The sequence below is a fragment of the Rhodamnia argentea genome, chromosome 6 (genome assembly GCF_020921035.1).
Source record: "Rhodamnia argentea isolate NSW1041297 chromosome 6, ASM2092103v1, whole genome shotgun sequence".
Classification (NCBI taxonomy): domain Eukaryota; kingdom Viridiplantae; phylum Streptophyta; class Magnoliopsida; order Myrtales; family Myrtaceae; genus Rhodamnia; species Rhodamnia argentea.
The window spans coordinates 9,913,162-9,941,037 of NC_063155.1; the positions used below are offsets into that span (position 1 = coordinate 9,913,162).

The following is a 27,876-nucleotide window of genomic DNA, read 5'->3' on the forward strand; positions in this document are numbered from 1 at the left end:
CGGCGGTTCCTCAAAATGCGGAATCGAGAATCGGACCCTATTTCACTAGAACCTAAAATTGAACCGGAACCACGGGTTCGGTTCTCCGATTCCCGATTCTATTTTGGAACCATGCTCACCCTTATTTTGCATAGTCCGGTTTCGTGGATTAAATGAAAGTTCATAAAAGGTAAGAGAAGTTTTGGTGACATACAAGGAAAAAAGATGGTAACTTCAAAAATAAATGTTATCTGACTCAAATAAGAGTGGGGAATATAGAACTAATTGATAACTTAATTGAAAAAAATGTAGTAATCATTGCAATTAAGGTATTAATTTCAAAAAAGCAGTTGGTAAATATAAGGTATAGCTAAGATATGCAAATAAAAGCAGTAACTCAATAGAAAAGTTGGATAGAATTAAGAAAACATAATTGGTAACTTAATTGGAAAAAAATTGGTAATTCACACAACTAAAGGTTGCAATTTTTATGTAATAATTGGTTAGAAAAGTACATAAAATCTGGTGAACACTAGAAAAGGTTTTATGTCCAAATGTAAGTGAAGTTGTTAGTATGAAAAAGCCAAATAAACATTGCTAACTAACTCGAAAAGAGTTGGTAAAGGCAAATTAATTGGTAACTCAATGAAGAAAAAATGGTGTTCGGCGTAATCAACGTTGATAGTTTATAATCGGAATTGGTGAATTTAACGGGTAAAGGCAAATTAATTGGTAACTCAATGAAGAAAAATTGGTATTTGACGTAATCAATGTTGATAGTTTATAATCGGAATTGGTGAATTTAACGGGTTAGTAAGATAAATAAAAGTAGAAAATACTGATGAGCAATTCAAATAAGAGTTTGTAAGCCAAAACTAATTGATAACCTAATGCGAGGAAAGTTGAGAAGTCACATAAATAAAGGTTATTAAGTTTACATAAGAGTTTGATAAATTCATGATTTTTTTTAAAGAAACACAAATAAAAATTGGCAAATGACAACAAAAGACGAAAAAGAAAATCAAATAATCATTGGTAAGTAACTTGAATAGAGTCGGTAATCCAAAACTAGTCGATACCATAATCAGAAAAAAAAAGTTGGTAAATCATTCATATAAAAAGATAGATAAGTTTATATAAGAATTGATAACTTAAAGGCGTGGACAAAAAAAAAAAAGCCAAAATAAAATGTATTAAAAGACAAGAAAAGTTGATAATTTGCTAACTATAAAAAAGAGTTGGTAATTTATAAAAGTATCTGTAAATGATCCATAAACTGCCGAAAAGTACAAAAACCAATAAGGTTTTTTTTATCAACATATGTAATAAAAAAAAATTTCCATGTCCATATCCAGAACAGATTCAGTTCATACTAACCATTCAACCTAAAAGAAGACATCATGTGGCTGGAGGAGTCCCGTGAAAAAATCTCTTGTCTACTATATGGCATATAGGGGCCATAGGGCCTCTATGGCTGCGGCTGGTGGGCGATTGAACCCGACAAACTCCATCAACTTTTTCACACTAGTGCTGGCGGCTACTCCCCTCGCAGCAGATAAGGCGCAAATAGCCTTGGACTTCGCCTTATATTCCGACTAATGTAAATTTCCTCAATCTTTTCTACGACTCCTTTTCACGCCGCGCACGAAGATCTTTCCATTGATAGAGGCAAGTGGCTTCCTCATTGAACGAAGTCTTAAATGTAAAAGCTACTACCGTTGACTTCCTGCACGTATTAGGCATCATGTCGATCCGAGTCATGGCGATAGCAGCCGGAAAAGAGGACTTTAACCACAGAAAAGGAAAATTGAAATCTCGCAAGTAATTGATGAGCGATCGCCCGCATGTCCACGTCCAGCACCGACTATCGTCTGCTGTGAAGGCTTAGTGGGTTCCCGAACTTTGTCGCACGTACACCTTCTGATTCAGATCAACTTTAGTTCCCATGTCCAAATCAGAAACTCCTACAAAAAGAACCAAACACAGAGGGAACTAACTAAATAGGGGAATCATGTCAAGTGAACTGATCACACAGTATCTTTATCCCTTTCTGATATCGTTCACCATCTTCATCTTACTCCTCTTCAAATGGTGGCTCCCACCTTCCGCCGCCAAAAAGCACTACCGCCCACCACCTTCACCGCCGAAGCTTCCCATCCTCGGAAACCTCCACCAACTCGGCTGGCACCCTCACTCCTCCCTTGCGAACTTGTCGCGAAAACATGGCCCTCTCATGGTCCTCCGCCTCGGCCGCGTCCCGGCGCTTGTCGTCTCGTCGGTGGACGCCGCCCGCGCGATCCTGAAGACCCACGATGTCGTCTTCTCCGACCGGCCGAAGTCCAGCATCTTCAGAAAGCTTCTCTATGACCAGAAGGACGTGGCGATGGCGCCGTATGGCGAGTACTGGAGGCAGACGAAGAGCGTGTTCGTATTGCACCTCCTGAGCAACAAGAGGGTCCAGTCGTTTCGCACAGTCCGGGAGGAAGAGGTGGCCAACCTGATTGGCGACATCAAGGGCTCGCTCTCTTCCGTGTCGCCGGCTAACGTGAACTTGAGCGAGACGTTCGCGGCGCTCACCAACAATGTGGTGTGTAGAGTGGCTTTGGGGAGGAAGTACGGTGGGAAGAGGTTCAAGGAGATGCTGATGGAGTTTGTGGAGTTGTTGGGGGTTTTCAACTTTGGGGATTATATTCCGTGGCTTGCATGGGTGGATCGACTGAGTGGTTTGGACGTGAAGATGGACAAGGTGGCTAAAGAATTTGATGATTTCTTGGATGAAGTTGTTGAAGAGCATGTGGAGAAGAGAAAGAGATGTGATGGAGGAGCCGAAATAGTAGAAGACAAAGCTGATTTTGTGGACATCTTGCTTTCTATCCAAAAGGAGAGCACCATCGGTATTTCCATTGATCGAGTTTGCATGAAGGCTCTTATCTTGGTACGCAAAATTTTTGCCTGGCCCTTTTGTTCCGATAGAAATTTGGAGTCAGAAAATTAGATTGTCTGCGGAAGCATGATTTGGATATGGGTAATAATTTGTGTTTTGATGTGGGTAAGTGTATTTGTGTATGGTTTAGTTGATGTAGATGAATGGACTGAGGAGTATATTTTAAGGAATATAGCGAGGTTTCATGGAACAAGAATAGTTTGATTAGTTGATAGAATTGGTATTACAATAGTTGGAGGAGTTGGTGAAGGAGCTACATGATATGGAGTTTGTTTTCATGCTCCTCACTCTCAACATGAATGAACTTTAAGCCTATTTATAGTGAACTCCACCGTCACAGTTAATTACACTATATAGATTAGACTTATCTAAAAATATCTATTCAATAAATATCTTGTCCATGCTATATCTTTCTGGACTTCACTAGCAAATGCCTATCCTAGAAGTCTCTAGAGATTGAATCACAAATCACTCTCCCTTGATCCAATTAAACGATATTTCTGCTTGCTTTGAATCGTCTCAAATTTGGCTAGAATTTCTTGTTAGAGTTTGTGTTCCATGCCTTTTTTGCGATCTTAACTCCAAGAATCCTTCCATCCTTTTGTAGTTGATTTGCCAAAACACTTGCATCTTTCTTCGACTCTGCATTCCTTTTTCCTGACGATGTCTCATATGTTTTGGGCAATCAAAATGCTCCTAGTTGCGGTTGGTCCCATTGAAAGCAGAGATGGATAGTTTTTTATGAGGAGATGTTGGCCCTTTTTATTTTTATTTTAAATTCTGGCTTGGGCTCGGGCTCTGGCTGCCATAGGCTCTGGCTCCGACTCCAGCTCTCGCTCTCGCTTTTGCTCTGGCTTTGTGGGCTCTCATTCTGGCTTTAGCTTTGATTTTAGTTGAGGACGGTGAGGACAAACGCCCATAATTCGAATGAAACTGATACCAATTATAGGAATTTGGAGCTTTGATACGATGTTGAAAATTAGATTGTTGGCATAAGCATCGTTTAGATATCGGATGTAGTTTGTGCTTTGATATTTGTAAGTGTGTGTATGGTCTAGTTCATGAAGAGAAATGGACAAAAATAGTATACTTTAAGGAATATAGCAAGACAAATATAGCTTGATTAATTGGAGAATTAATATTACCATAGTTGGAGGAGGTGTTGGTGAAGGAGCTACATAATATGGTGTTTATTTTCATGCTCCTCACTCTCAACATGAATGAGCATTAAGCCTATCTATAGAAGACTCCATTGCCATAGTCAATTACAGTAGATACATCTAGTTCTAGACCTATATATAAATATCTATTCAGAAAATATCTTGTCTAGTGTAAATATTTCTAGACTTCACTAGCAAATCACAAATTCCAACAGTTCCATTACAGACATTTTGTCTAGGCAAGTTTTTCAATTTGTTAGTTTAGTACATGTCTCGTGCAAACAGACGATGTAATGCCTCTTTTAGTCGATCAGCATGCAACGTCCATGGATCTTGTTTGTGGGGAATGAGACATGCAAAATCCTTAGAAAGAACATAAGCTCAAAAGACAATTTGCACTTAAATTAACTTATAAAAATGGTTTTCGAATAACCCTAGACTACTACATGTTGGTACTGATCATGTAGAGTCAGGTTGAAGTGAACGGAGCCTTGTATAGTCTAGATCCAATCACTCACATTCTCTGATCGAGCGACTCCTTTCGGTCAAGGAACACTATTTTGGGACACTTCGGATTGATGGGCCAATTATAATTGCAGGATGCATTTGCAGCGGGAACAGACACTACATACACTGTCCTGGAGTGGGGGATGACCGAGCTTTTGAGGCATCCGAATGCAATGCGACGAGCACAAGACGAACTCAGAAGGGTTGCCGGTGACAAGTCCAGCATAACCGAGGACGACCTGGACCAGATGTGCTACTTGAAGGCCGTGATCAAGGAAACACTCCGACTGCATCCTCCAATCCCTCTACTAATTCCCCGAGAGTCGACCCAAGACACTAAAGTGAATGGCTATGACGTTGCGGCAGGGACGCGAGTAATTGTTAATGCTTGGGCCATCGCGAGAGACCCTTCCTTGTGGGACTCGCCGGAGGAGTTCCATCCCAAGAGGTTCTTGAACTTGTCCATCGATTTCAAGGGACATGATTTTGAGCTCATTCCATTTGGAGCGGGCCGGAGGGGCTGCCCGGGAATCGCATTTGCCATTGCTGTGGATGAACTTGTTTTGGCCAATCTCCTGCACAAGTTCGATTGGGGATTGCCTGATGGTGTGGAGGAGCTGGACATGACCGAGTCCACTGGGCTAACCATTCACAAGAAGTTCCCTCTCATTGCTTCTGCTGCAATAGCCACTCCATAATGCTCCCGAAGGATTTTACTTCTTGTTGCATCTAAATAAGGTTATTTCCTCACAGAAACATTCACAATTCGCCTAGTTAGGCAATGTTGTTAGGCAGATCTGGCGGATGAAGTCCCTTCTTCCCGTTTTCCAAATATTTCTGGCAATGCATAGTTATTATACGGTCTGATGGTTGGGATACACTCTTTTTATGAAGTATCAATTAAGCCTATATTCATAGTTCAGTTACGGCGAAAAAGGCGATGCGTGCTCATGAGGAAAACGGTCATTTTCCAAAGCAGACCATCCAAATCAGGGATGAATTCAAAGACATCAGAGATGAACATCATGAACCGATGTGCGAGCTTCGGTACTGGAGGAAGGTGGTGCGCTCTTTGCGAACGGGAAACAGGACAGGCCAACACATGTCTGAGCAAAAAAGCACCAGATTTCATTTCGGCCTTGGAGATCAACCCGAGAGTCAATTCAGTCAATCCGAATTTTTGGGTGGAATTTGAATTACAAAATCAAACAGTCTCTTAACTTTTTTATTCTTGATGTCTAAATTCTTGAAGTAACCAAGGAAAATTAGTGTATAATGACTTTTCGTAATGGATGGGGTAATCAAGAAGGAAGGGCAAAGCAGCTTAATTTCCTAAACCTCTAAGCCGACAAGAAGGTGCCAATTTGGAAAGTCCTAGAACAGTTTAGTCTACACGCTTAGGAATGAAGTGTACTTAATGAAAAAGGAAAGAGCTGGCAACTACCTATCCACGTCGGCAACAAAGATATGCAATAGGCAAGAGCAAGGGAAATAAGTCAAAGGAAGGTGAAGGAAAGACAAAAAAGGAAAACTCCAAGTTAAGAAAATGAGCTGGAAGTTGTAGGCAACATTATCTAGCCTGCTTGTAGTGAAAGGTGGTTATATTTTTTTTCTTTAAATCTAGGCGGTGGACCAGGCCTATAAATAGGCTGTTTTTTTTTTTTTTGTTATCTCTGTAATAGGAGTGAAAAACTAGAAACTTAGTCAGAGCTCCTCCATTTGTACGTGTACTACACAACTACACTATAAAATAATCTATTCCTTGTGCCTTTGTTGTTCCCTTGCCGCTCTTTCATCATAAATCCTAGACACACTTGCACGCATGCTTCCGCAAAATCCAACAGTGGTATCAGAGCCTAGTTCACGATAGTTGATTTTGGAAGATTGAAAGAGCTAGTAAATCAGACGAGAGCTTATGGAGATGAAATCACTTATCGGAGGTTGTTGAAAAAATATTGGTGACTCACTAGAAAATACAATTCTATTGTCACCACTATAGAATCATCTAAGGATTTGAAAACCCTATCAATAAGTGAGTTAATCGGCTAATAGGCTCTCTAGAAGCACATGAAAAAAGATTACAAGGGCAGGATGAAGACACAGTTGAAAGTACCTTTTAGTAAAAAAATAAACATACGGTCTCATACTTCTAAAAATAGTGGAAGGAGCTCATGGAAAAATAGAAGAGGAGGAGAAACATCTACAACGGGAAATTGTCCACCTTGTAGCTTTTGCAAGAAAACTAATCATCTTGAGAAAGATTGTTGGTTTCAAGATAAACCACAGTGCCGCTCTTGTAAAAGATATGGCCACATAGAAAATTTTTGTCGCCCTAAAACAAATTATCAAGCAAATTATGTTGAAGAAAATGGAAAAGAAAAGGTAGAAGAAAAGACAGATCATTTATTCTATGTAGGCCAAGTGGCAAATGATGAGAGGAATGATCCATGGTATATTGAAAGTGGGTGTCGCAATCATATGACGGGAGATGAATCAATATTCACCGATATTGACACATTGACACATCGATGAAAACACAAGTGAGATTGGGCAACCGTGTTGGTTGATGTGAAAGGAAAAGGAACTATAGCCGTTGAACTAAGAAAGGCCCAAAGTATATTCATGAAGTATATCCGGTTCCTACTCTTGCCCAAAATCTACTCAGTGTAGGCCAAATGATTCAGAGTGGGTATTATCTATACTTTAAAGGAGATAGCTTCACTATCTATGATAAACATAAGAATCATATTATTGCTTCCATGAAAATGGAGAATAAGAATTTTACTATTTGATGGAAATATGTCAAAGATATAGCTATGAAAGTTCAACCTTATAATTCATGGCTATGGCATTGGAGATTTGGCCACTTCAACTTTTACGGGTTAAAAATTCTCCATCAGAAAAATATGATGAGAGAATTTCCACCCATTACAAAAATTCCAGACGTTTGTGAAAGTTGTTTTCTTGGAAAACAGCAAAGGTAGTCCCTCCCGTTTAGAAGTGCATTGAGAGCAAAAAAACCCTTGGAGCTAGTTCATACTGATGTATGTGGTCCAATGAGGACAATGACACCTAGCCAAAACAAACGTTTCATTTTCTTCATTGATGACTATACTAGAATGATGTGGCAATTTTCAATTTTTTAAAAAATTTATTTCCTTCTTATTTTTTATGTCTTTTTTTTTCCTTTTTTATTTTTTTTATTTTCTTCTTCTTCCTCTAGTAGATCGTTGAGGCGAAGGCTGGTAAGGGCAACCTCTCTCCTCACCTAGTGACAGCAAGGCCAGCCATGCTCATCGGGCGATTGGTTGGGGGAAGATGGAGAAGAAAAGAAAATGAAAAGAAAGAAAACAAAAAAAGATAAATATTATTAAAAATTGCCATATCAAAAAGAAAGTTAGTTGGACAAACTTAATTGAAACAAATGCAAAAAGGTTAGAATAGAATTGACACAATTACAATAAGTAAGAGAGAGAATCCTCTACAGAGATGGAGACACCATAGGATTATAGTGAGAGAGGAGACAGATGAAAATTCTGGATGTGTCCAAAAGATATGAACGGGTGGTATCTAAGGAAGGTGCCAATACACTTTGTAAACTAGTTGCAGAGGAAAACAATGCCCTCAGCTACTTTTCTTATCCCACAACATTTATAAAAGCATGAGCATGGGATTTCAAATCAACATTTCGAATGGCTGACCAAAGTTACGTGGACGGCTATCGTTTTAATTTTTTTTTGCTAAAGTCGGAAGGAGACCTATGGTTTGGAATGTTAGGTTTTGTTGGAATTTGGGATCCAATTTTTAGAATAGTGCAGCATGCAAAAATATCTGTTGAATACTGGAAAAATTGTCCAAAAAATTCTGAATACATTACACTTTTGCCAATTCAATCCTGAATCTTTTTACTTTTTACCAATTGAGTCCATCCGACCAATTATGGGATGGTGGCCTCGACCTCTACCAGCCACTAGTAGAGGGCTGCGAGCCCTCGTCCGCCGCTAATGAGGTCGCTGCCCTCACACTTGATTGGCACTTCGCTCCCCGCGGTGAAGGCTTGCGAGCCTAGTGTAAGGGTCGCAAGCCCGTGCTAGGCTTCACTAGGTAGCCGGCGTCCTCCACTGGCCCTTCACAATAAAAAAAAAAGATAGAAAATAAATTTAAAGAAAATAAGAAAAGTTCCCATCAACACCGACAATGCCATATAGGAAGGCCGGCATCCGTGCCAACAATTTGCTGTTAGAATTGAGTGATTGGACTAATAGGGATGAAAAAATTTAATATTTTTTTTGACTTTTTTTAATTTTTTTAACTTTTTTCTTTACTTTAAGCCTCGCCAGTGGCCGGCGAGGGCCTGACGACCCTTGTCGGCAACAATAAAGGAAAGTAAAGAAGAAAAGAAAGTAAATAAATATAAATTCAAAAAAAATTTAAAAATTATTTACATCAACACCGATTGTGCTATGTATGACGACCGAAGTTCACATCAGCATTTTCGGCCAAAATTGACCGAATGGACTCAATTGATAAAATGTGAAAATATTTAGGACTGAATAGGCAAGATTAAAATGTATATGACTAAATTGGCAATTGTGTAATGGGTTTAAGATCTTTTGGACAAATTTTCCTCATTATAAGTCTATAGGAGGGTAAAAAGGATATCAAAACATTAAACAAAAAAAAAAAAAAAAAAAAACCTTATCAGCCAGTTGTCCTTTTGATTTCCTCAATCCCTTTGGCTGCGTTGGGTTATATAGATTTCTAGTCAAGATAGTACCGATTTTGTCATATCACATCTAATGTATGGTGAATTACAAATTTAAATTCAAATAAGCAGAGGCAAAACGCGATCGAGATCAATTTTGTTTTACTGAAATATCATAATATTTTACAAATTATTCAGTGATAAGTTCATATGAGTGAGTTATTGTTGAGCAAAGGTTTGTGTCATCTGAATTTGGGCACGACAATGATCGGGTAGACCCCGTAGAACTAGGGGTCTTCATTTGGAGTCTAATCCTTTGAGAATGACCTGCTGGCCTTACTTGTTGAGTAGTTAAATGAGTAAACAAGTGCTGAATAATTGAATTTTTTAGTCTCTTTTCACAAGTTGAAGATGCACTCATACAAATCATCCAAGAGAGTTACCTTACAAGTCGATGATCAACTTTGAGTTCTGTATAATATGTCGAGATCTCTTTCGAATATTAAAAAGGTTTGAGTGTTAACAAAAGGGGGAGTGATCTCATATCACGCTAAGTAATTGATTGAGAAATGAGGTCATGGAGGTACATGACTTTGTGGTCCAAGAACCCAGCATGGCGCCACCAAAGTGAAAAAGAAAAAATTGTACAAACATGGCTGATATTGACTCCAATGAGAAAAAAAAATTTCCAGTAACTCAGTGACATATATAACCACTATGTAGGAATCAAATAGGAAGAAGAGAAAAGCAATATCGCATACTTAGCAATGCCTCTCCTTCAGGATCTGTTTCTCCCAACATGCTTGGTCCTAGCAGCTTTGCTGGTAGTTTTCGGAAGGAGCAAGTCAGGCAAAAGAAAGTGTAACCTCCCACCGAGCCCTCCCAAGTTACCGATCATTGGCAATCTCCACCAGCTGGGCAAGTCACCGCACATATCTCTCCATCGCCTTGCGAGGAAGTACGGGCCCATCATGTCCTTGCAACTTGGCGAAGTCCCAACCATAGTCGTTTCCTCGGCTGCGATGGCCAAGGAGGTGATGAAGACCCATGACCTAGCGCTTGCGAACCGGCCCCAGACCTTCTCCGCCAAGCACTTGTTATACGACTGCACGGACATGGCCTTCTCTCCCTATGGCGCTTATTGGAGGTACATAAGAAAAATTGGCATACTCGAATTGTTTAGCGTGAGAAGGGTTCAGTCATTTATTCATGTCAGGGAGGAAGAAGTTGCTCGTTTAGCTCACCGGGTGGCAAAGTCTTGTCCGGGCACCATAAATCTATCTAAACTACTCATGTTATACACGAATAACGTTCTTTGCCAGAGTGCTTTTGGGAGGGACTTTTCAGCAGGAGGGGACTATGATAAGCATGGGTTTCAAAAGATGCTGGAGGAGTTTCAGGAGCTGCTTGGGGGATTCAACATAGGAGATTTCTTTCCTTCCTTGGAATTCATCAATAGCCTGACCGGGATGAAATCTAGACTTCAACACACTTTTAAGTGCTTCGATCGTTTTTTTGATGAGATATTGAGCGAACATTCGAACGAAAGCAAAGCCACGGAGGCACATCATGATATTGTGGATGTTTTGATCGATATCGAGAAGAATGGTTACGGTGATATGCCCCTTACAAGGCCCAACATCAAAGCTCTCCTCCTGGTGGGTGAATCATTCTCCCCTCTAGCTTGATATTCCATTTAAATTCTTCAATAGTAGACCTGATCGTGGGTTTGAGCAAGACTTTACAGTGAGTATAGAAAAAGAGTTTGCATAACAAAGCATATTTGACTTGCTTGAAATGATCTCTAATAGGTGGCCCATGCATCTTGCAGGATTTTTTTGCAGGAGGAACGGATACAACATTCATAACTCTTGACTGGGCAATGACAGAGCTTGTCATGAAGCCAAAAGCTATGGAAAGAGCGCAAGCAGAACTGCGAAGCGTGGTTGGAGGGAGAAATTCCGTGCAAGAGGCAGACCTACCTCAGTTGCCATACTTGAAGGCTATCATCAAGGAGGTGTTTCGACTGCATCCCCCTGCTCCAATGTTAGTCCCAAGAGAATCTATGGAGGACATAACCATCGACGGATACTGCATTCCGGCAAAAACTCGTTTCTTCATTAATGCTTGGTCGATAGGGCGTGATCCGCAGTCCTGGGTCGATCCTGAAAAATTTCTACCAGAGAGGTTTCTGGATAGCACCATCGACTTCAAGGGACAAGACTTCGAGCTGATACCATTTGGCACGGGCCGAAGAAGCTGCCCAGCTATTGCATTTGGAAATGCCAGTATTGAGATTGCTTTAGCTCAGCTTCTTCACAGTTTTGACTGGCAACTTCCTCCTGGTGTCCAACCAAAAGATTTGGATATGGATGAAGCTTTTGGCATCACAATGCATAGGATCGAAAACCTCGTCGTCGTCGCCAAACCCCGCTTCTCCTAGACAACGGTGAACAACAGACAAGCCAACTGAAAATCTCCTCTTCAACTTGGAAACATTATCCCTAGGCTTTTGCTTGTTATAGAAGCCTAGAAAGAAGAAGCTAGAGATGTTTTTAAGTGTCGTCTATGTTTTATAAATAGAGTCTCCATGTAATTTTTCATCTAAGTTGAGTAAGTAAACATATATGGTTGCTTCTACGTGTCTTTCTATGTTCTATAAAATAGAGTCTCCATGTAACTTTTCATCTAAGTTAAGTGAATAAACATGTATGGTCGCACAACCCCCCCTTCTCTCCCCCTCTCTCTCTCTCTCTCTCTCTCTCTCTCTCTCTCTCTCTCCTTTTTTTTTGTGGGTCATACTCTCTCTCCTTCAAATGGTTACTTCTTTATATTACTCCATCTACGCAAGCATTATGTGGTTCTGCATTGGTGGTACAATTTGTTTATGCCCAACAATGAAGGGAACGGATCCCCGATTACGTACGCAGTGGAATTACTCTGAATTAACAATCCCTAGAATCATCTTCGAATCACTGATCGGAGAAGCATATCACAAAACGGACATTCCTTGGGTTTTCACAGATTAAATATCCACAATGCAGCGAGAGAATCCGTCGTCTACCGATTTCGCATTCATAACACAAACGAGAAAGCGTTGTGTTTTTTTGTCTTCTCTATTCTCTGTTGTTGGAACTGATAGAGAGAAACAATATAAAAACACGTAAAGACACCGTTTCAAAGATGCATTATCAACAATTGGCGTGGGGTGTGGTTGTCTACATGGGTGGACCACTGTATACCCCATGGACCCCAACAAACAACAACAACAAAAATCAGTCGGGGTGGACATTGAGTCATGCATGTTGCAAAAATCAACACAAGGGCACACATGAGCAATGAGAAAATTACAAAAAAAAATCCTAAATCTATTGCAATTATGTCAATTAAGTCTTAAAACTTTTTTATTTTGCTAATTTAGCCTTAAACTTTTTACATTTGTGCCAATTTTATCCATCTGACCAACTTTAGCCCATCGATACTAACGTGGACTCCGGCCGACCATGATGTGGCAATTTTCAATATATTTTTTTTCAAAAAATTATTTCCTTCTTATTTGTTTTATTTTCTTTTATTCTCTTCTCCTTCTTCTTCTAGTAGATTGCCGAGACAAGGGCCGATGAGGGCGACATCTGCCCTCACCTAGCGATGGCGAGGCCAGCCTCGCCCATCGGCAATTGGTTGGGAGAAGAAGGATAAAAAAAAAAGTAAAATGAAAGAAAACAAGAAAAGAAAAATAAAAAATAAATATTATTAGAAATTGCCACGTCAGCGGAGGCCTTCGAAAGTTGGCCGGATGGACTGAACTGAAATAAATTCAAAAGACTTATAACTAAATTGGTATAATTACAATAAGTTTAGGATTTTTTTATAATCCTCCCACGAACAACGTCAATAGCAAGAGAGAGAATCTTTGATAGAGACGGAGGCACCACAGGATTCTAGTGAGTGAGAAGGAGACAGAAGAAAAATCCTCGACGTGTCCAAAAGATATGAACGGGTGGTATCTGAGGAAGGTACTGGTACACTTTGAATGCTAGTTGCAGAGGAAAACAAGTCCCTCAGCTACTGTCTTAAAGTTCTCTTGTTTTTTTCTAGCTAATGTCAAAAGGGAGACCTATGGTGTGGAACGTTAAGTTTTGTTGGAATTTGGGAGCCAATTTCTAGAATAGTGCAGCATGCAGAAATATCTGTTGAATATTGGAAAAATTATCCAAAAAATTCTTAACACATTGCAATTTCCCAATTCAATCCTAAATCTTTTTACTTTTTGTTCATTGAATCAATTAGGTCAATCATGACCGAAAATTATTGATGCGAACGCCAACGTTTTATGTAACACAGCCGACATCGACGTGAATAATTTTTAATAATATTTAATATTTTATAGAATTTTTTTCCTTTTTTTTTTCTTTTCTTGGTTTTTTTTTTCTCAGTGGGGGTGAGGCCATGACGCTCTTGTTGGCCACTGGCAAGGGCCATGATTGCCTCACTCGACACTTCGCCGACCGCAGGCGAGGCCATCGCACCCGCAGACAAGGTTGGCGTCACCTAGATCATCGCGATCGACCGCTAGCTAGGCAACTTGGCCTAGATCCAGGCAAGGCATCGCAGCCCTCGCCAATCGCCAAGGAAAAAAAACCAAGAAAATAAAAACAAAGGAAAAATAAAATAATAAAATAATAAAATTTTGAAAAAATATTAAATAATATCAAAAGTTGTCAACATCAGGCCCCACTGTCCACGTCATTAATTTCCAACCAAAAGTGGCTACATGAATTTAATTGGCAAAAAGTGAAAAGGTTTAAAACTCAATTGGCAAACTTAAAAAGTTTAAGACTGAATTAGCAAAAATGCAATAAATTTAAGACTTTTTGGATAATTTTTCGGTTGAACACTAGAGAGCTCTAGTTGTATCCTGCAAAAAATCTAGCCTTGGGAGGTAGGTAAGGTTTGTGGTTCTAGCTTAGTTTGTTATAGTTAGGAATTGCGGTAAAAATCCTCTAAGGGGGGTGATGCGCTCCATAAATAGATATTAGATTGAATTGATAGTGGAGGGGAGTGGGGAGCTGAGAATAGAATACATCTCTTGTAATGCTCCTCCACCACTCCTCCATCACTTGTACAACTATTTTGTCAAACTAAACAAACTATCCTTGTCCCATGAAACCTTGAACTTAGATACCTTGTCCCCTTGTCATTCCTCTGCCAAATGTATCCCACACACACACACACACTTGCACATCAAACCACAAACTAACCGTGGTATCAAAATCGTGCCTCCGCATTCCAGCATTGGTATCAGAGATCCAAAAATCAACAGGTCTCCAGGCACCCTTTTCGCATTTTGCATAAATGGGTTAAGTGGAAATTCAACCTACTTTCATCAGTAGCTGCTGCCAAATTCTCCAGAAAAACTAAAGAGCTTCACAAACTTCCTTTCAAAGTACTGCAGAATACCATGTAAAAAGGGGACTGTATCACAAGATTGAGTTCATACCACTCCAGAGAAGCAACATAAGAATAATCTTGCAGAAATAGGTTATCTGTTTGGTTTCCATCACACGACGCATCAAGAAAAGTCTTTTAAGGGACCTAATTATTTGGCAGATCTCTATCAAAACGGAACTTACTAAGCCATGACAGTTCCATGAACCATGAGATTTTTCAAAGGCATGGGGCTTCCGACAATTGTCCTGACCGTGGGGTTACGTATTGATCTAGAAAAAGAGGACCACAAACCAGTTTTCGATGCAACAGGCCAACGATTCTGGGACCACAAAAGGAGTGATTGCTAGGCAGTTTGGCAGCTTGGGTCGCAACAGCATTTGTATTTCTCGCTATTTTCATCCCTATACTGGTAGTATTCTATCATAACCCTTCCCAAGATAATTATCCCGAGGCAATGCTAAGAGGGTAAGATGAATGAACACACGTCAAGTTGCAACTAGGGTTGATGTCTTGAACCAGGACAAATGCATCACATAAGTACAAAAAGGGTGACATCTGCTAACTTGACTTATATTTGAATAAAACGAAATAATTCTCAGCAGACTCAGAAGGTTTCTACAAGTCTCATGTATAAGAAGACAGAATGTATGCAGATCAAACACAACGACAGTTCCAACATCACTTACAGTGCAAATTTCTGGTGAAATGGCAATGGCTCTCCTTCAGCATCTGTTTCTCTCAACCTTGGTGATAGCGGCTGTGATTGCATTTCTATTGAAGAACAAGCTTAGGAAAAGAAAGTACAACCTCCCACCAAGCCCTCCCAAGTTACCGATCCTCGGCAATCTCCATCAGCTAGGGAAATTGCCACACATATCCCTCCACCACCTTGCGAGAACATACGGCCCGATCCTCTTCTTACAGCTCGGTGAAATCCCAACTGTAGTTGTTTCCTCAGCTAGAATGGCGAAGGAGGTAATGAAAACCCACGACCTTGCACTTTCGAGCCGTCCTCAGATCTTCTCCGCCAAACACTTGTTCTATGGCTGCACTGACATGGTCTTCTCCGCCTACGGTGCTTATTGGAGGCATATAAGAAAAATTTGCATACTTGAACTGCTTAGTGCAAAACAGGTTCAGTCATACAGTCATGTCAGGGAAGAAGAAGTTGTTCGTTTAGTTGACCGGATTACAGAGTCTAATCCAGGCACCACAAACCTAACTAAACTGCTCGGGTTATATGCAAATGATGTTCTATGTAGGGTAGCTTTTGGGAGAGATTTTTCGGGAGGAGGGGACTACGACAGGCTTGGGTTTCAAAAGATGCTGGAGGAGTACCAGGAGTTGCTCGGAGGATTCAGCATAGGAGATTTCTTTCCTTCCATGGAATTCATCCACAGCCTTACCGGGGTGAAGTCCAGACTTCAGCACACTTTTCAGCGCTTTGATAATCTGTTCGACGAGATGCTGAGAGAGCATCAAAAAGAAAATAAAGCTACGAAGTTGCACAAGTATCTTGTGGATGTTCTACTTGATATACAGAAGGACGGTTATGGTGAAATGCCTCTCACCAGAGACAATGTTAAAGCCATCATCCTGGTTTGTGAATCATTCTTCCCTTTGGTTTCGGTATTTTATCATATCAATAGACTTGTACAGCCAAGCAGATCCCTCAGCACGAAGAATCCTCTCATATGTAGCACATGGGTTTTGCAGGATATGTTTGCAGCAGGAACTGATACAACATTCATAACCCTTGATTGGGGAATGACAGAGCTCGTCATCAATCGAAAAGCCATGGAAAGAGCACAAGCCGAAGTACGAAGCGTCGTTGGAGAGAGAAAATACGTGCAAGAAACTGACCTACCTCAACTGCAATACTTGAAGGCTGTCATTAAGGAGATATTCCGGTTGCACCCTCCTGCTCCAGTGTTAGTCCCCAGAGAATCCATGGAGGACATAACTATTGATGGGTACTCCATCCCAGCAAAAACCCGTTTCTTCGTCAATGCTTGGTCAATTGGGCGGGACCCACAATCCTGGGTCGACCCAGAATCATTTCTACCAGAGAGATTCCTTAATGAAAATAGCAACATCGACTTCAAAGGGCAGGATTTTGAGCTGATACCCTTCGGTGCAGGTAGAAGGAGCTGCCCGGCTATTGCATTTGGAACTGCCAGTGTCGAGCTTGCTTTAGCTCAACTTCTTCACAGTTTCGATTGGGAGCTTCCTCATGGGACCCAGCCTAAGGATTTGGACATGACTGAAGTTTTTGGCATCACAATGCACAGAATTGCCAACCTCATGGTTGTAGCCAAACCCCGCTTCTCCTAGACGACAGCAGAAATGAGCAAACAAGCTGGCTTAAAATCTTCTCTCTGACTTTGTAATCAATTACTTTTTGCTTGTTATAGAAGCCTGAGAAGAGAGAAACAGCTGGATGCTATCTGTGATCTATATAGTTAAGAATAAGGCATGTACTTGGTCTGCAATTATATAATCTCGAGAATTTTAAGTCAAGGACAAGCTAGCTTCTGAAATCAGCACATACATACTCACACATATGCCTCCATATGCACATACATACACCCACATTCAAATATGAAGCTATAACCGGGCTCTATTATGATATCCAGTCTGAAGATTTATGTTACGGCATCAAAGTGCAACCAGGCATGCTTTGGCATCAAAATGCAGAGTATTACAAAACTTATTCTTGACCCTTTCTCCAGAACACGTAAACCAATGAGCAGGCTAGACATCAAACCCATATAGCAGGTCTAGCCTGTCAAGTGGGTTGTAAAGAATGGGTTCTATGAGCATATGCCTCACTTAGAACAAATGTTGTCCCAAGTAAAAGACTGCTTATGCGATTATATGCCAAATAAAAGCTCTCTTAGCTATTTGAGATACTGTTATGTGAAAAACCGTGGCAATGGAGAAAGAAAAGGGTAGATAAAGCAGTAAAATATATGAGAAAACAAAACATAGAGGCATTGCCGCATGAGTCATCGCAGGCACAAATGTCCCACACCTACTACATTCAAATTATGGGAACAATGTCCGACTCAGCAAGAGCACAACAAAATTTCTTTGTTGAGATACTGCTTCTCTCAACAAAAGTTCTCAGATAGTTTACACTCCAGCTAGTCTCATAGCCACTCACAAAGCCTAAATTGACAGCTACAAGCTACCGTACCTTGCATAGACGCAAAGGGTTACAAAAGAAAAAGAAATGGCTTTACTATCATTGCATGAACTAATTCCACCATTATGCTGGTAAAACTCAAAAGTTTTTATCTCATGGTGCAAAACTGAGGTCTTAAGGTACTTCAACAGTAACTTGGCAATTATCATCAGTGGGTTCTTAGCTCCTGAATATAACGACCTAGTTGTTGTCCACCGAGGAATAAGGCGTCGGCAACGAGAAAGAGCCCAACCTATACCAGAATGTAGAAACCAGAATTTAGTCCTTTTGGCCAACAACCAGAAATTAATCTATCAAGCCAATGTGAGACTCATAATAGACCGTGAGGAGATTTTTCACAAATCTATCAAATAGAAGAATCACCAGACGAGCGGAAAATACTAATTGATAGGTCCAACCCTCTTTGGCAGCTGTTGCTCTTTGTTGGTCAGTCCAACTGAGAACAGGGAAAAGCAGAAAAATATAAGAATGTACAGTATAGTAAAACAAAAGTCTGCTGCCAAATTCTTTTGCAGTTTACCTAATGATAATTATACTTGCCAAGAATAATTTTACAAGAAAAAGAAAAAAGTTAATTTAATTTATCTTGAAGCTTGTCGTATTAAAAAACATCTTGATAATCAAATATATTCAAAATCCATGAAAACCCATCCGACGAAATCTATTTGCCAAGTTACAAGTGTGGAAGAAGTTAAGGATGCTTTGAAAATGGGAGTTGGGACCGTATTGGTCCTGGGCACAATGTGCACACACCACATGGTCACTACCAAGCAGTATCGCCATATAGGTTATATTTAAGCAAGCTATATAAAAATCCTCACATCTCCTCCATTTCTTAATTTTATCCTGCCTTTTTAGGTTATCAAAATAATTCCTCACCTTCGAACTCATAACAAATCATCCCAAGATTAGGTTCCCTAAAACAAAACTATAGTTCAATTACCTCTTTTCCCTTTTGAGCATTATGAATTTGCAAGATTCCCATTAAGGCCAATATTTCTTTTAGGAAAAACATAATATTTAATTTATATGTACAGAAATAATTGAGAAAGTTATAGTAAATTAAAAAGTGTTGATATAATTTGCATAAACATTTTCCAATTTAAAAGGTAAAAACAAACACACGAAGGAGAGGGGGGGATCACACACAAAAAACATGGAATAAGGGAAGGAATCTAACGGAACATTCTTTCTCAGAGATGTTGGTATAAGATTGAAAACCTTTCAACAAGTTTGGATTGTCATTTGGTCTTAAATTTATCACCTAAAACTGAACAGGCGGTCACAACCACCACCCAGTCAACTGATTTGTGCTCATACAGATCAGGTCAACTCGACCTGCATGAATGCACAACCCCATGATGTTTTCCACCATCCAGCCACATGATGTATAATTCTCTGTATCTGCAATTTCAAACTCAGGCAGAATGTCCTCGACCAATCTCTATCACAGCATGGCATATTGTAAGTTCTAGAAAGCATAACGGAATGCACAAAGTGAGTTTCCGAATGCATATATTTTCATACTCCGGTTGTATCATGGTCAAGAGAATTAGAAAATAAGGTAGAAACTACAAAACAGCTACGCACATCTGAAGAAAAAGTGGGCTCAAATGATGAGATATTTACCCCAGAAATTCCGAAACACCGCCAATTCCAGCAAATTTAAGAGGCTGGGGGCCCTCTCTGGGGAGATCCTGCTCAAAAATGGTCGCACCCGCCATCATAACGAGCTCATCAACTTAAAGCGTGGACGATGAATCATAGAAGATGTTTACCTCTTCTTCAGAAGCCTCTAGGCCACCTTGAACCCAGAAAAGACTTCTATAACCAGCATTATAGAGAAGCTCGCAAGCAGCTAATGATCTGGGAAAAACAAGAGAAAAGGAAAAGAAACGATGATAAACCATAGTGCGATCAATTGTCAATAGACATAAAACCAAGCCTACAATCGCGAACAAATGCGTGCAAGCAAAGATCCTAGCCCGAATATCCTTACACTTGCATTAACAATGCAAGCACATTATTTTCTACTCCCCCTTCATTGTTACAATTCCAGCAATGGGAAACCATGGTGCACTTAGATGCTTGCTATGACCATGCATATGATGCTAAAGCAACTGGACGGGGTTTCAACTGGGAAGCTTCTTATTTAATTGTCCAGGGTTTTCGCTGCTCTGCCAGAAAGCAAAATGGTTCCCACTTTGCCATGTCACTCAAAAGGTCAGCTTCTCATGAGAAAAGTTAGAAGCACATGATGGACGGTAGATCATTCTAAAGCGAAGCGGCTTTTATCATGAATAGTGAAGAATGAAATCACGTAAAATTGGTTTCCCCGACAAAGGCATGTGAGCAAAATAATAGAAACCAAAGCCACCCAATTGGTCAGCATAAGATTGGACAATTCTTAGCAAAAATTCTTACCTCAAACCTTTCTGGCATGCAACAATAAGATCAGAATCTTTTGGAAATTTTTCCTCAATACTTGGTAAGAACTGCCTGTTGAAGAGTAAATAATCTATATACTGTCGAATGTAATAAGGGAAAAAGAATGACAGCATGTATTTTCAGAACAGACTTGTTATAGGACAGTGTAGGTGCACCACTCCACCAACCACCTACAAATACATGGAGAAATTGGTCATAACTGCCAATGGCCCTTCTGTACTAAGTTACACGAAATCACAACCTGTAAACACCAATCATGCCTAAAGCATCACAGTCCAGCAACACCAGTATCTGTCATTTTAGCAGATCATATGGTCGAAAGAAGACTAATTTTAGCACATTCTAATATCCCAAATAGGATTTCTGCGAACATCCAAGTGCTAGATCGTAACTGAAAAGCATGGCTTAAGTAAAGCAAAAGACAGTACCCATCACAAAGCTTGTCATCTTCCTAGAAAGAGTCCCAGGATCAAATCCACTATTGTCATCAAATATTGGAATCCAAGTTGATCCTTTGACCCAAGCCTTAAGCAGCAGAGAAACAAAAAAACAAGGTGAGGAGGAACAATTAAGAAGACAACCACCACATACAAAATAAAAACATAAAAAAAAAAAAAAAAAAAAAAACCTCCGTTCACAGTAAACAATACCCCCCAAGTCAGGTGGCACACGACATGCCAAATCCCTCAGCAGGAGATAATCGTCAAAAACAGTAAAATACAATATAATGTGGCACAATCCACTAGATGCCAAGGTGGAAGCATTTTATTTGGCCAAACAACATAATGCGATTTTGACATTTAGCAAGATCTGACTAAGGAATAATGCCAATTTACGAGCTTGCATAAAATTCTCCTAAGGCGGAGTTCATTTAAGGCCTCGACAGAGAAATTGGAAGCAAAAAAATCGAACAAATGAGCACTTGCCTTGTTGCGTTCCACGGAAGGGCGAACATCTAATAGGGTCTTATCTGAGAGTTGTATTGCATATCCAGCTTCCCTTGGAGTCAGACATTTAACCTTTTGTTCCCTAATCTATAAAGATTCCAGAAAAAGCAGAGCCTGAGGCACATATTCTGAAAGTTACCTATATTAGCTGAGGAAGTGACGGCTGCGTACCGTGTGATATACGGTTTCTCAGTCAGCATAAGACAAATGTGATATAATAAGAATGCTGATTTGGCCCTAAAGTCCTGATTATGATCAAAGGGTTTGATTTTTGAACCAAAAACACATGTTAAGGAAAGTCTAATTCATAATGCTTACACAGACATGAATAGCCCAAAAATCAGTTTTTCATTCAAAACCTAGGGGCTTGAGATTATCACATTCCATGTTTAGAAAATGAAACAGGAAACAGCATTCATATGGCATCAAGTAAAACAATTACAACATGAGATCCCTGAAAGCAACTAGATTTTGAAAACAGCCAGTTTGATTCTCATCCTCCCCGTGAATTTATCTCCAGATGTAACTGGACCGGACTGAAAGCAAGCTATTTGACTTTCAGAATACGAAACACGCTATGAACTCCAAAGACCGAAATTGCAGCATCTAGCAATTTTCCAGTGGATAAATGTGTGAAGTACCAGAGAGTCCCATCTCTTTCGGGCAGCAGCCATATCCTTCATTTGCTTTAAGTCATAGTCATCCATGTCAGCTATCATTCTGATAACACTCCGCTTCTGAGAGCGCACACACAGAACGAGAAGAAGGAAATAAGAGAGTCGAAACAAGCGAGAAGATAGGCCCAAACTCAAGTTATGCATCCATATTAAAGTAACGAAAGCAAGAACAAGACAATGCTATCTGAAAAGCTCAACACTTTGACCCACCAAAAAAAATGACAAGAACTAAGAAAAGCAAATCGATCCCATTTTCGCGCAAACGAGAAGGATAAGCAAATTACTGAACTTTAAGGCGAATTTCGAAAGTTGAACTCAATCCGAGAGAAGGAAGCTCCATAAAACCCTGAGGAGAATGCGTCTTCGTCCACGAGCTCTTCGCAGTTTGCACTCTGCGGGAAGTGGTGGACTGCGAAATCGTAAGAGGGCGGAGAGAGGGAAGCCCCAGAGCTTCCATGGCGGACACACCTTCGACAACGATGCGAAGTATATTATGTAATTTGACGTTGGGATGCTCTCTTTCGTTTTTCAGCTTACGAAGATAGCTTTCTTCGACTTTCTTCCTACTTGTTTGAGAGAAGCAAACGGTGACATTTTCTTATCCGCATCATTCACGGACAATGCTGCGTGGGGTCGCTAGCACGTTCTGTCGGGTTTGTTCTTGCGCTGTCGTCGGCCCGAATTCGGCTCATTTCTGGAAGCCCGCCAATTATTTGGGCCACTTTCAACATGCTCAATCCATCTTCCACCGCTCAACCATTAGAAATTGGAAAATGTTAGATATGGACAATCACTTCACGTAAAATCTCCAAGAAGTCGGCATTTCTCGTGAGATACAGTGTTGCATTCACATATCTGATTGAATTGATCTATCTAGAATGAAAGTTGGGTGAGGGTAATGAGAAATCCGATATGACGGATTTTGCCTGGTGGGGGTGAGTACAATGATTGGTCAAAAATAACGGATTTCGTTTAGGCAAATTACATTTGTTGCATGGTGAAGTGAGTGCACTAAGCAATAAGCACGTACATGACAAGTCATATGTGAAGCCCACATATTTGATGGTTGAGATTGCACGAGTCAACATGGTATGGACTAGGGGTAAGCATGAGTCTAGAGTAGAATTGAAATTGAACCGAACCACCCATAGAAATCGGTCCAATTTTAGGTTCCCACGATCATAGGTTTGGTTCCCGATTTTCAAGAAAGTGGAACCAGCACGAGAATCGGACTAGGGGTGAACATTGGTTTAGAGTAGAACCGGAACCGAACCGAACAAGCCATAGAAACCGATTCAGTTTTAGGTTCCCATGGTTATAGGTCTAGTTCTCGATTCTCAAGAAAGTGGAACCGATATTGTGTGGAAATCGAGAACAAGGAACATTTCAATGTTACGTGTTTGAACTTTTTAATGTTAATTTATTTTACATGTTTATTTTATATGGAATGTTGCTATTCACAAATGAGGATTTTTATTGGTGCATTCACTTTCATTTTGCTTAACTAAAAATAAAACAAAAACAAAAAAAAAAAAGAAAGAAAGAAATTAACCAAAAAAAAAAAAATTGGCTGGTTCTTGGTTTGACCGTAGAATCGATTGACGGGGTAGTTTACAAATTTCAAGATAAGTAGAGTAGGTTTTCGGTTCCAAAAATTGGTGAATTGATTTTGATAGGGTATGTTCTAGGTTTCAGGTGAAACATGAATTGACCTTGCAACCACCCATCCCTAGCACGGACGGACTCTAAGCATGAACGAGAACAAGCGCTCTATTATCACAAACGTGAAGTTCCCTCTGGCACCTTGTTCTTGCTTTCCCCCCATTTTGGAGGGAGACAAGTTTGTGCCCTGGGTCTTTCGAGATTTTCTAGTGGTTCAATTCCAAAGCTTCTGTATCTCCATTTCACCTTACAATGACTGAGTGCTCTTGTCAAGAACCTGTTCCTATATGATTATCTACTCATCTCTCTTCTTTCCGGCAAGACAGCACAAGCTCCCCCCAGCAGCTCGGCTCCTTGCCCCACCGCTGGCTCATGCTCTACTCGAAACAATATGGACTGACCATGTTCCTCCAACTTGGCTCAATTCCCACATTGGTGATATCTTCAGATGATTCACCAAGATAAATAACTAAGAACCATGATTTTCAGAAACTATGGCTGTTTCTACGGTCTCAACCTCTGTTACTTTGGAAGTCTCCAGAAGCTCTACTTGAAGCTATTTCTTACTACTAACACCATGATCTGTTTGTTCTACTAATTGAGTATTGAGATTCTTTTTTCACGCATAGGAGTCTCGTTGAAGATCACGTCAAGATTTCTCTTTGTTGTCTATCTCAAAAGAAATAAATTGAGAAGATCGCGATATATGTTAGCCTATAGTCAGCAAAATCTGCAAGTGCACCTTTAACCAAACAATTCAAGCATTCTAATAGCTTTTCATTGCAAACTGAGGAGGAGGAGGAGGAGGAGCATATCTCCCATGTTCCTTATTCTAGTGTAACAAGTAGCATAATTTACGCCATGGTATGCACTAGACCCCGCATTTTACAAGCTGTGAGAGTTGTTAGTGTTACATGAAGTGCCCAGGTAATATTTTTTGGCAAGTTATAAAATGGATCCTTACACACGCGCGCGCGCGCACATATATATATATATATAGCAAAACAAGTGTTAGTATAGTGTATTGAAAGGAGGGTAGTGACAATGAGACCATAGGTTATATGGATTCAGTTTATGTCGATGACATGATGACCGCAAATCTTTAGTGGAGTATATGTTGAGGCTTGTAGGGAGTGCAATGAGTTTTGGAAAGCGTCCTTACAAAATGATGTTACCCTGTCTTCACAAAGGAGGCGATATGCTAAGGGGTTTGCTCTCGGACCTTGGATTGGAGCTTTCACTGAACCAAGGTGAGATTTATCTCACTTATCATCTGATTTATCACGAGAAAATGAAACTTATTGACATCAGGTACCATTTCGTCTGAGATACCATAGCAAAGGGAAAGTTTGTTGTGAAGAAAATTGCGACAACAAATAACCCGACACACATGTTGACGGAGCCCGTTCCTTTGGCGAAGCCCGAACTTTGCTAGAGCTTAATTGGCATTAGTAGAGCCAGCATGGATATGGACATTGTGACTTCACTACAAACGTCAAGTCAAGATGGAGATATTGTTAAATCAAGCGTCGAATTTGAGCCCGTCGAACGAACACGGTTAAAAGTGTGTGAATAAATAAAGTCCAAGCTGGACTTCTGCAAGGTCTTGGATTTTGTTTTTCTTCCAACATTAATTCTATCGATGGCACTCACGACCTGCGCATGGGATTCATTTAAGTTTGGCCGCAGGGGAGAGATTTGTTCTTCAGCTGCAAATCATGTGAGAGATTTGTTGTTTGCCGTCGAAGACAAATGAGATGGTGGTGAGTATTTGAGTAGGGGCAATGAAGACTTCTATTGCCCACAAGCATTGATGGAGACACCTTGTTTTTGGCATTATCAAAGGAGAAGCAACTCTCACAAGAGAACGCCCGAAGAGAAAAGCCAAAACCAGTAAAAGGAGGAGCAAAACCATTGTGTTTTTTGAGCGGTCCCTCCCTCTTGGGCGTATTGGTGAGATTTGTACGGAATAAGTACAGTGCAAGTGTCATAACTTGCGTACGACATTCACTTGAGTGCCATAACTTTTTTTTTCATCCATTTGAGTGCCATAACTTTCAAAAATCGACCACTTAAGTGTCATCGCTTATGTGAACGCCGGAGAAGCTAACGTGGCATGCTGAAAAAGCCGACGTGAACGCCGGAAAAACCGACGTAGCATTCAAGTAAATGATTTTGCTCCGAAATGGCATTCAAGTGAAGGAAAAAAAACTGATGGTGCTCAAGTAAACGTCATACACAAGTTATGGCACTCACGATGTACTTATCTCGATTTGTACTTAAAACATTTGGGTATCAAGAGTAACTTTTAGGATCAAAAAATACTTGAGCGTATAAGAGATTGTACTCGTGTAATTCTCCGAACGACTAGTGAAATATTTGCAACTTGCTCTTTCCATGGACGTAGATACAAACACAACCACACGAATCTTTATTGTTTCTCGTTTTATTTCTCCGTTAATTTCTCTCGCTCTCGATTCAATTATAAAGACAAGGTCGGTTTCCTAGTCAATATATTACAACAGATACATAGGCATATCGATCATGAATGCGATAAAGAACGAAAGTCTGTTTTAGAACTTCACTTGTGGTTCCAATTGAACAATGCATTTGGTACTTATCTGCCCGCAACCGCCATGGCTTGAAGAAACGGCCCATTATTATACTAATTCTTCACGTGTGAAAATCATCCAAAACGTCAAAAACCGATTACATTTTTGCCAATTCAATTTTAAACTTTTTATTTTTTTCAATTGACTCCTAAACCTTTTCACGTTTTGTCAATTGAGCTCCTTCAGCCAATTTTGATTGGAAATTGCTGACGTGGAGCCGACCGTCTTATGTGGCATAGTCAAGACCGACGTGAAATATTTTTATTATATTATATTATTTTTTGAATTTTTATTAAAATTTTTTATTTATTTCCTTTTTCTTTTCTTTTCTTTTCTTTTTTTTTTCTTTTCTTTTCAGGTGTTTTTCCGCAAGGTCTACCCCAAAATTGGGCGAGCGGGCGTCTTGGACCTCGCCTGCTAATAGAAGAGCATTAGGCTCTATCAATCAGCTCTCAAATTCAACTCATGTTTTGTCGATTAAACCAATCCATTCCCTATTTATGCCAGCAAAAACCAACTTTTGCTGCAATTCAATTATGTGGATTCAAGGGTGAGGTTGTCGGTTATGCGATATACTTGTCGATTTGCCAAGACTTGTTGCCGATTTCGAGACTTCCTATTGACAACCTGTCGCGACCTAAAAAAAACGAGTTTCCAATTTTAGGTTAATGGATTACCGGATTAATTAATTAGATTAATTAACCTAGTTCGAGCTCTCCCAAGCTCTACCAAATCGCAACTTATGGTTCATGTGATTATCTTGCAAAAGATTTTTCATTTTTGGAGCCGCCACTAATCATTTTTGGTAGGTTGATTAGAAACCTAAATAAAATAGCGGAAGAACTATTTTATTTCCGCGGCCCCGAGATTAAGAATCGGGGACTTGGTTACGCTAGATTACTCTAACGCCCTTTCGGTACCATTTTCACGAAGAAATGTCTGATTTGGCAATTTTGATAGATTCTGCTTGAAGTTCAAAGGTGTGGTTTTTTTTTTTTTTTTTTGGGTTTTTCTTCTTATGAATTTTTTTTAGTTTTTTTTTATTTTCAAAATAAAGAAATTACATGAAATTGAGATGAAATAGGTTTAAGATTACTCCCCAATTTGAACTATCGCACCAAACTTTTTCTCTGGGCTTGTTTTGACCATTGAACCGGTTCGATGACTTGTTAGATCAAGAAGTCTCGTGGTCCTATCTCTCCTTTATGCTTCTTTCTCATCTTACTATAATTCCATGAGGCTCTACAAATTAAGAAAAGACTAAACTGAGTGCGATTAATTTGAACCAAGCTAGAGAAAGTAAGAGGACTTAGCTTTAGTGGAGGAAATTGCTTTGGCAAATTAATCATCGGGACGGATGCAATCTAGACGTTGATCTTTTCTCCATTTTTGCTTTCCTTCTATTCTTGTACCATTGATGTCTCATCGTTGATATGCAGCTGTTATTTAACATAAAACGTGTAGAAATCGGTGTAGAAAATCTGGACTAATTTGTATCCGAACTTAGAGAAAATTAGGAAATCACTTAGCTTTATTTTGTTATGGCGATCTTGAATGATGGGGATAAACTTGTGAC

At 39.9% G+C, this 27,876-nt stretch overlaps 4 protein-coding genes across 5 annotated transcripts; 3 read left to right on the forward strand and 1 right to left on the reverse strand.

Moving 5' to 3' along the window:
• The first annotated feature begins 1,950 nt into the window (after positions 1 to 1,950).
• LOC115741411 (cytochrome P450 736A117-like) lies at positions 1,951 to 5,454 on the forward strand. Its single transcript, XM_030675284.2, has 2 exons — positions 1,951 to 2,914; positions 4,683 to 5,454. The coding sequence occupies exons 1-2, from the start codon at positions 1,991 to 1,993 to the stop codon at positions 5,286 to 5,288; spliced, it is 1,530 nt and encodes a 509-aa protein (XP_030531144.2). The 5' UTR covers positions 1,951 to 1,990; the 3' UTR covers positions 5,289 to 5,454.
• A 4,520-nt stretch (positions 5,455 to 9,974) lies between these two features.
• Positions 9,975 to 11,875, forward strand: LOC115741412 (cytochrome P450 71AP13-like). Its single transcript, XM_030675286.2, has 2 exons — positions 9,975 to 10,953; positions 11,127 to 11,875. The coding sequence occupies exons 1-2, from the start codon at positions 10,063 to 10,065 to the stop codon at positions 11,736 to 11,738; spliced, it is 1,503 nt and encodes a 500-aa protein (XP_030531146.2). The 5' UTR covers positions 9,975 to 10,062; the 3' UTR covers positions 11,739 to 11,875.
• A 3,327-nt stretch (positions 11,876 to 15,202) lies between these two features.
• On the forward strand, positions 15,203 to 17,238 carry LOC115741410 (cytochrome P450 71AP13-like). The gene is made up of 2 exons (XM_030675279.2): positions 15,203 to 16,345; positions 16,463 to 17,238. Exons 1-2 carry the CDS (start codon positions 15,452 to 15,454, stop codon positions 17,078 to 17,080), a joined length of 1,512 nt encoding a protein of 503 aa, XP_030531139.2. The 5' UTR covers positions 15,203 to 15,451; the 3' UTR covers positions 17,081 to 17,238.
• Positions 17,239 to 17,752: 514 nt separating this feature from the next.
• On the reverse strand, positions 17,753 to 22,597 carry LOC115741413 (rhodanese-like domain-containing protein 11, chloroplastic). 2 transcript variants are annotated; one of them, XM_030675287.2, is made up of 10 exons: positions 22,316 to 22,597; positions 21,991 to 22,086; positions 21,329 to 21,436; positions 20,831 to 20,927; positions 20,533 to 20,572; positions 20,379 to 20,453; positions 19,733 to 19,820; positions 19,584 to 19,651; positions 18,318 to 18,390; positions 17,753 to 18,186 (listed from the first exon to the last, which is right to left on the reverse strand). In XM_030675287.2, the coding sequence occupies exons 1-10, from the start codon at positions 22,481 to 22,483 to the stop codon at positions 18,103 to 18,105; spliced, it is 897 nt and encodes a 298-aa protein (XP_030531147.2). In that variant the 5' UTR covers positions 22,484 to 22,597; the 3' UTR covers positions 17,753 to 18,102. The 2 variants fall into 2 exon arrangements, with proteins under 2 accessions (XP_030531147.2, XP_048136288.1); XM_048280331.1 differs by lacking the exon at positions 21,329 to 21,436.
• Positions 22,598 to 27,876: the final 5,279 nt, after the last annotated feature.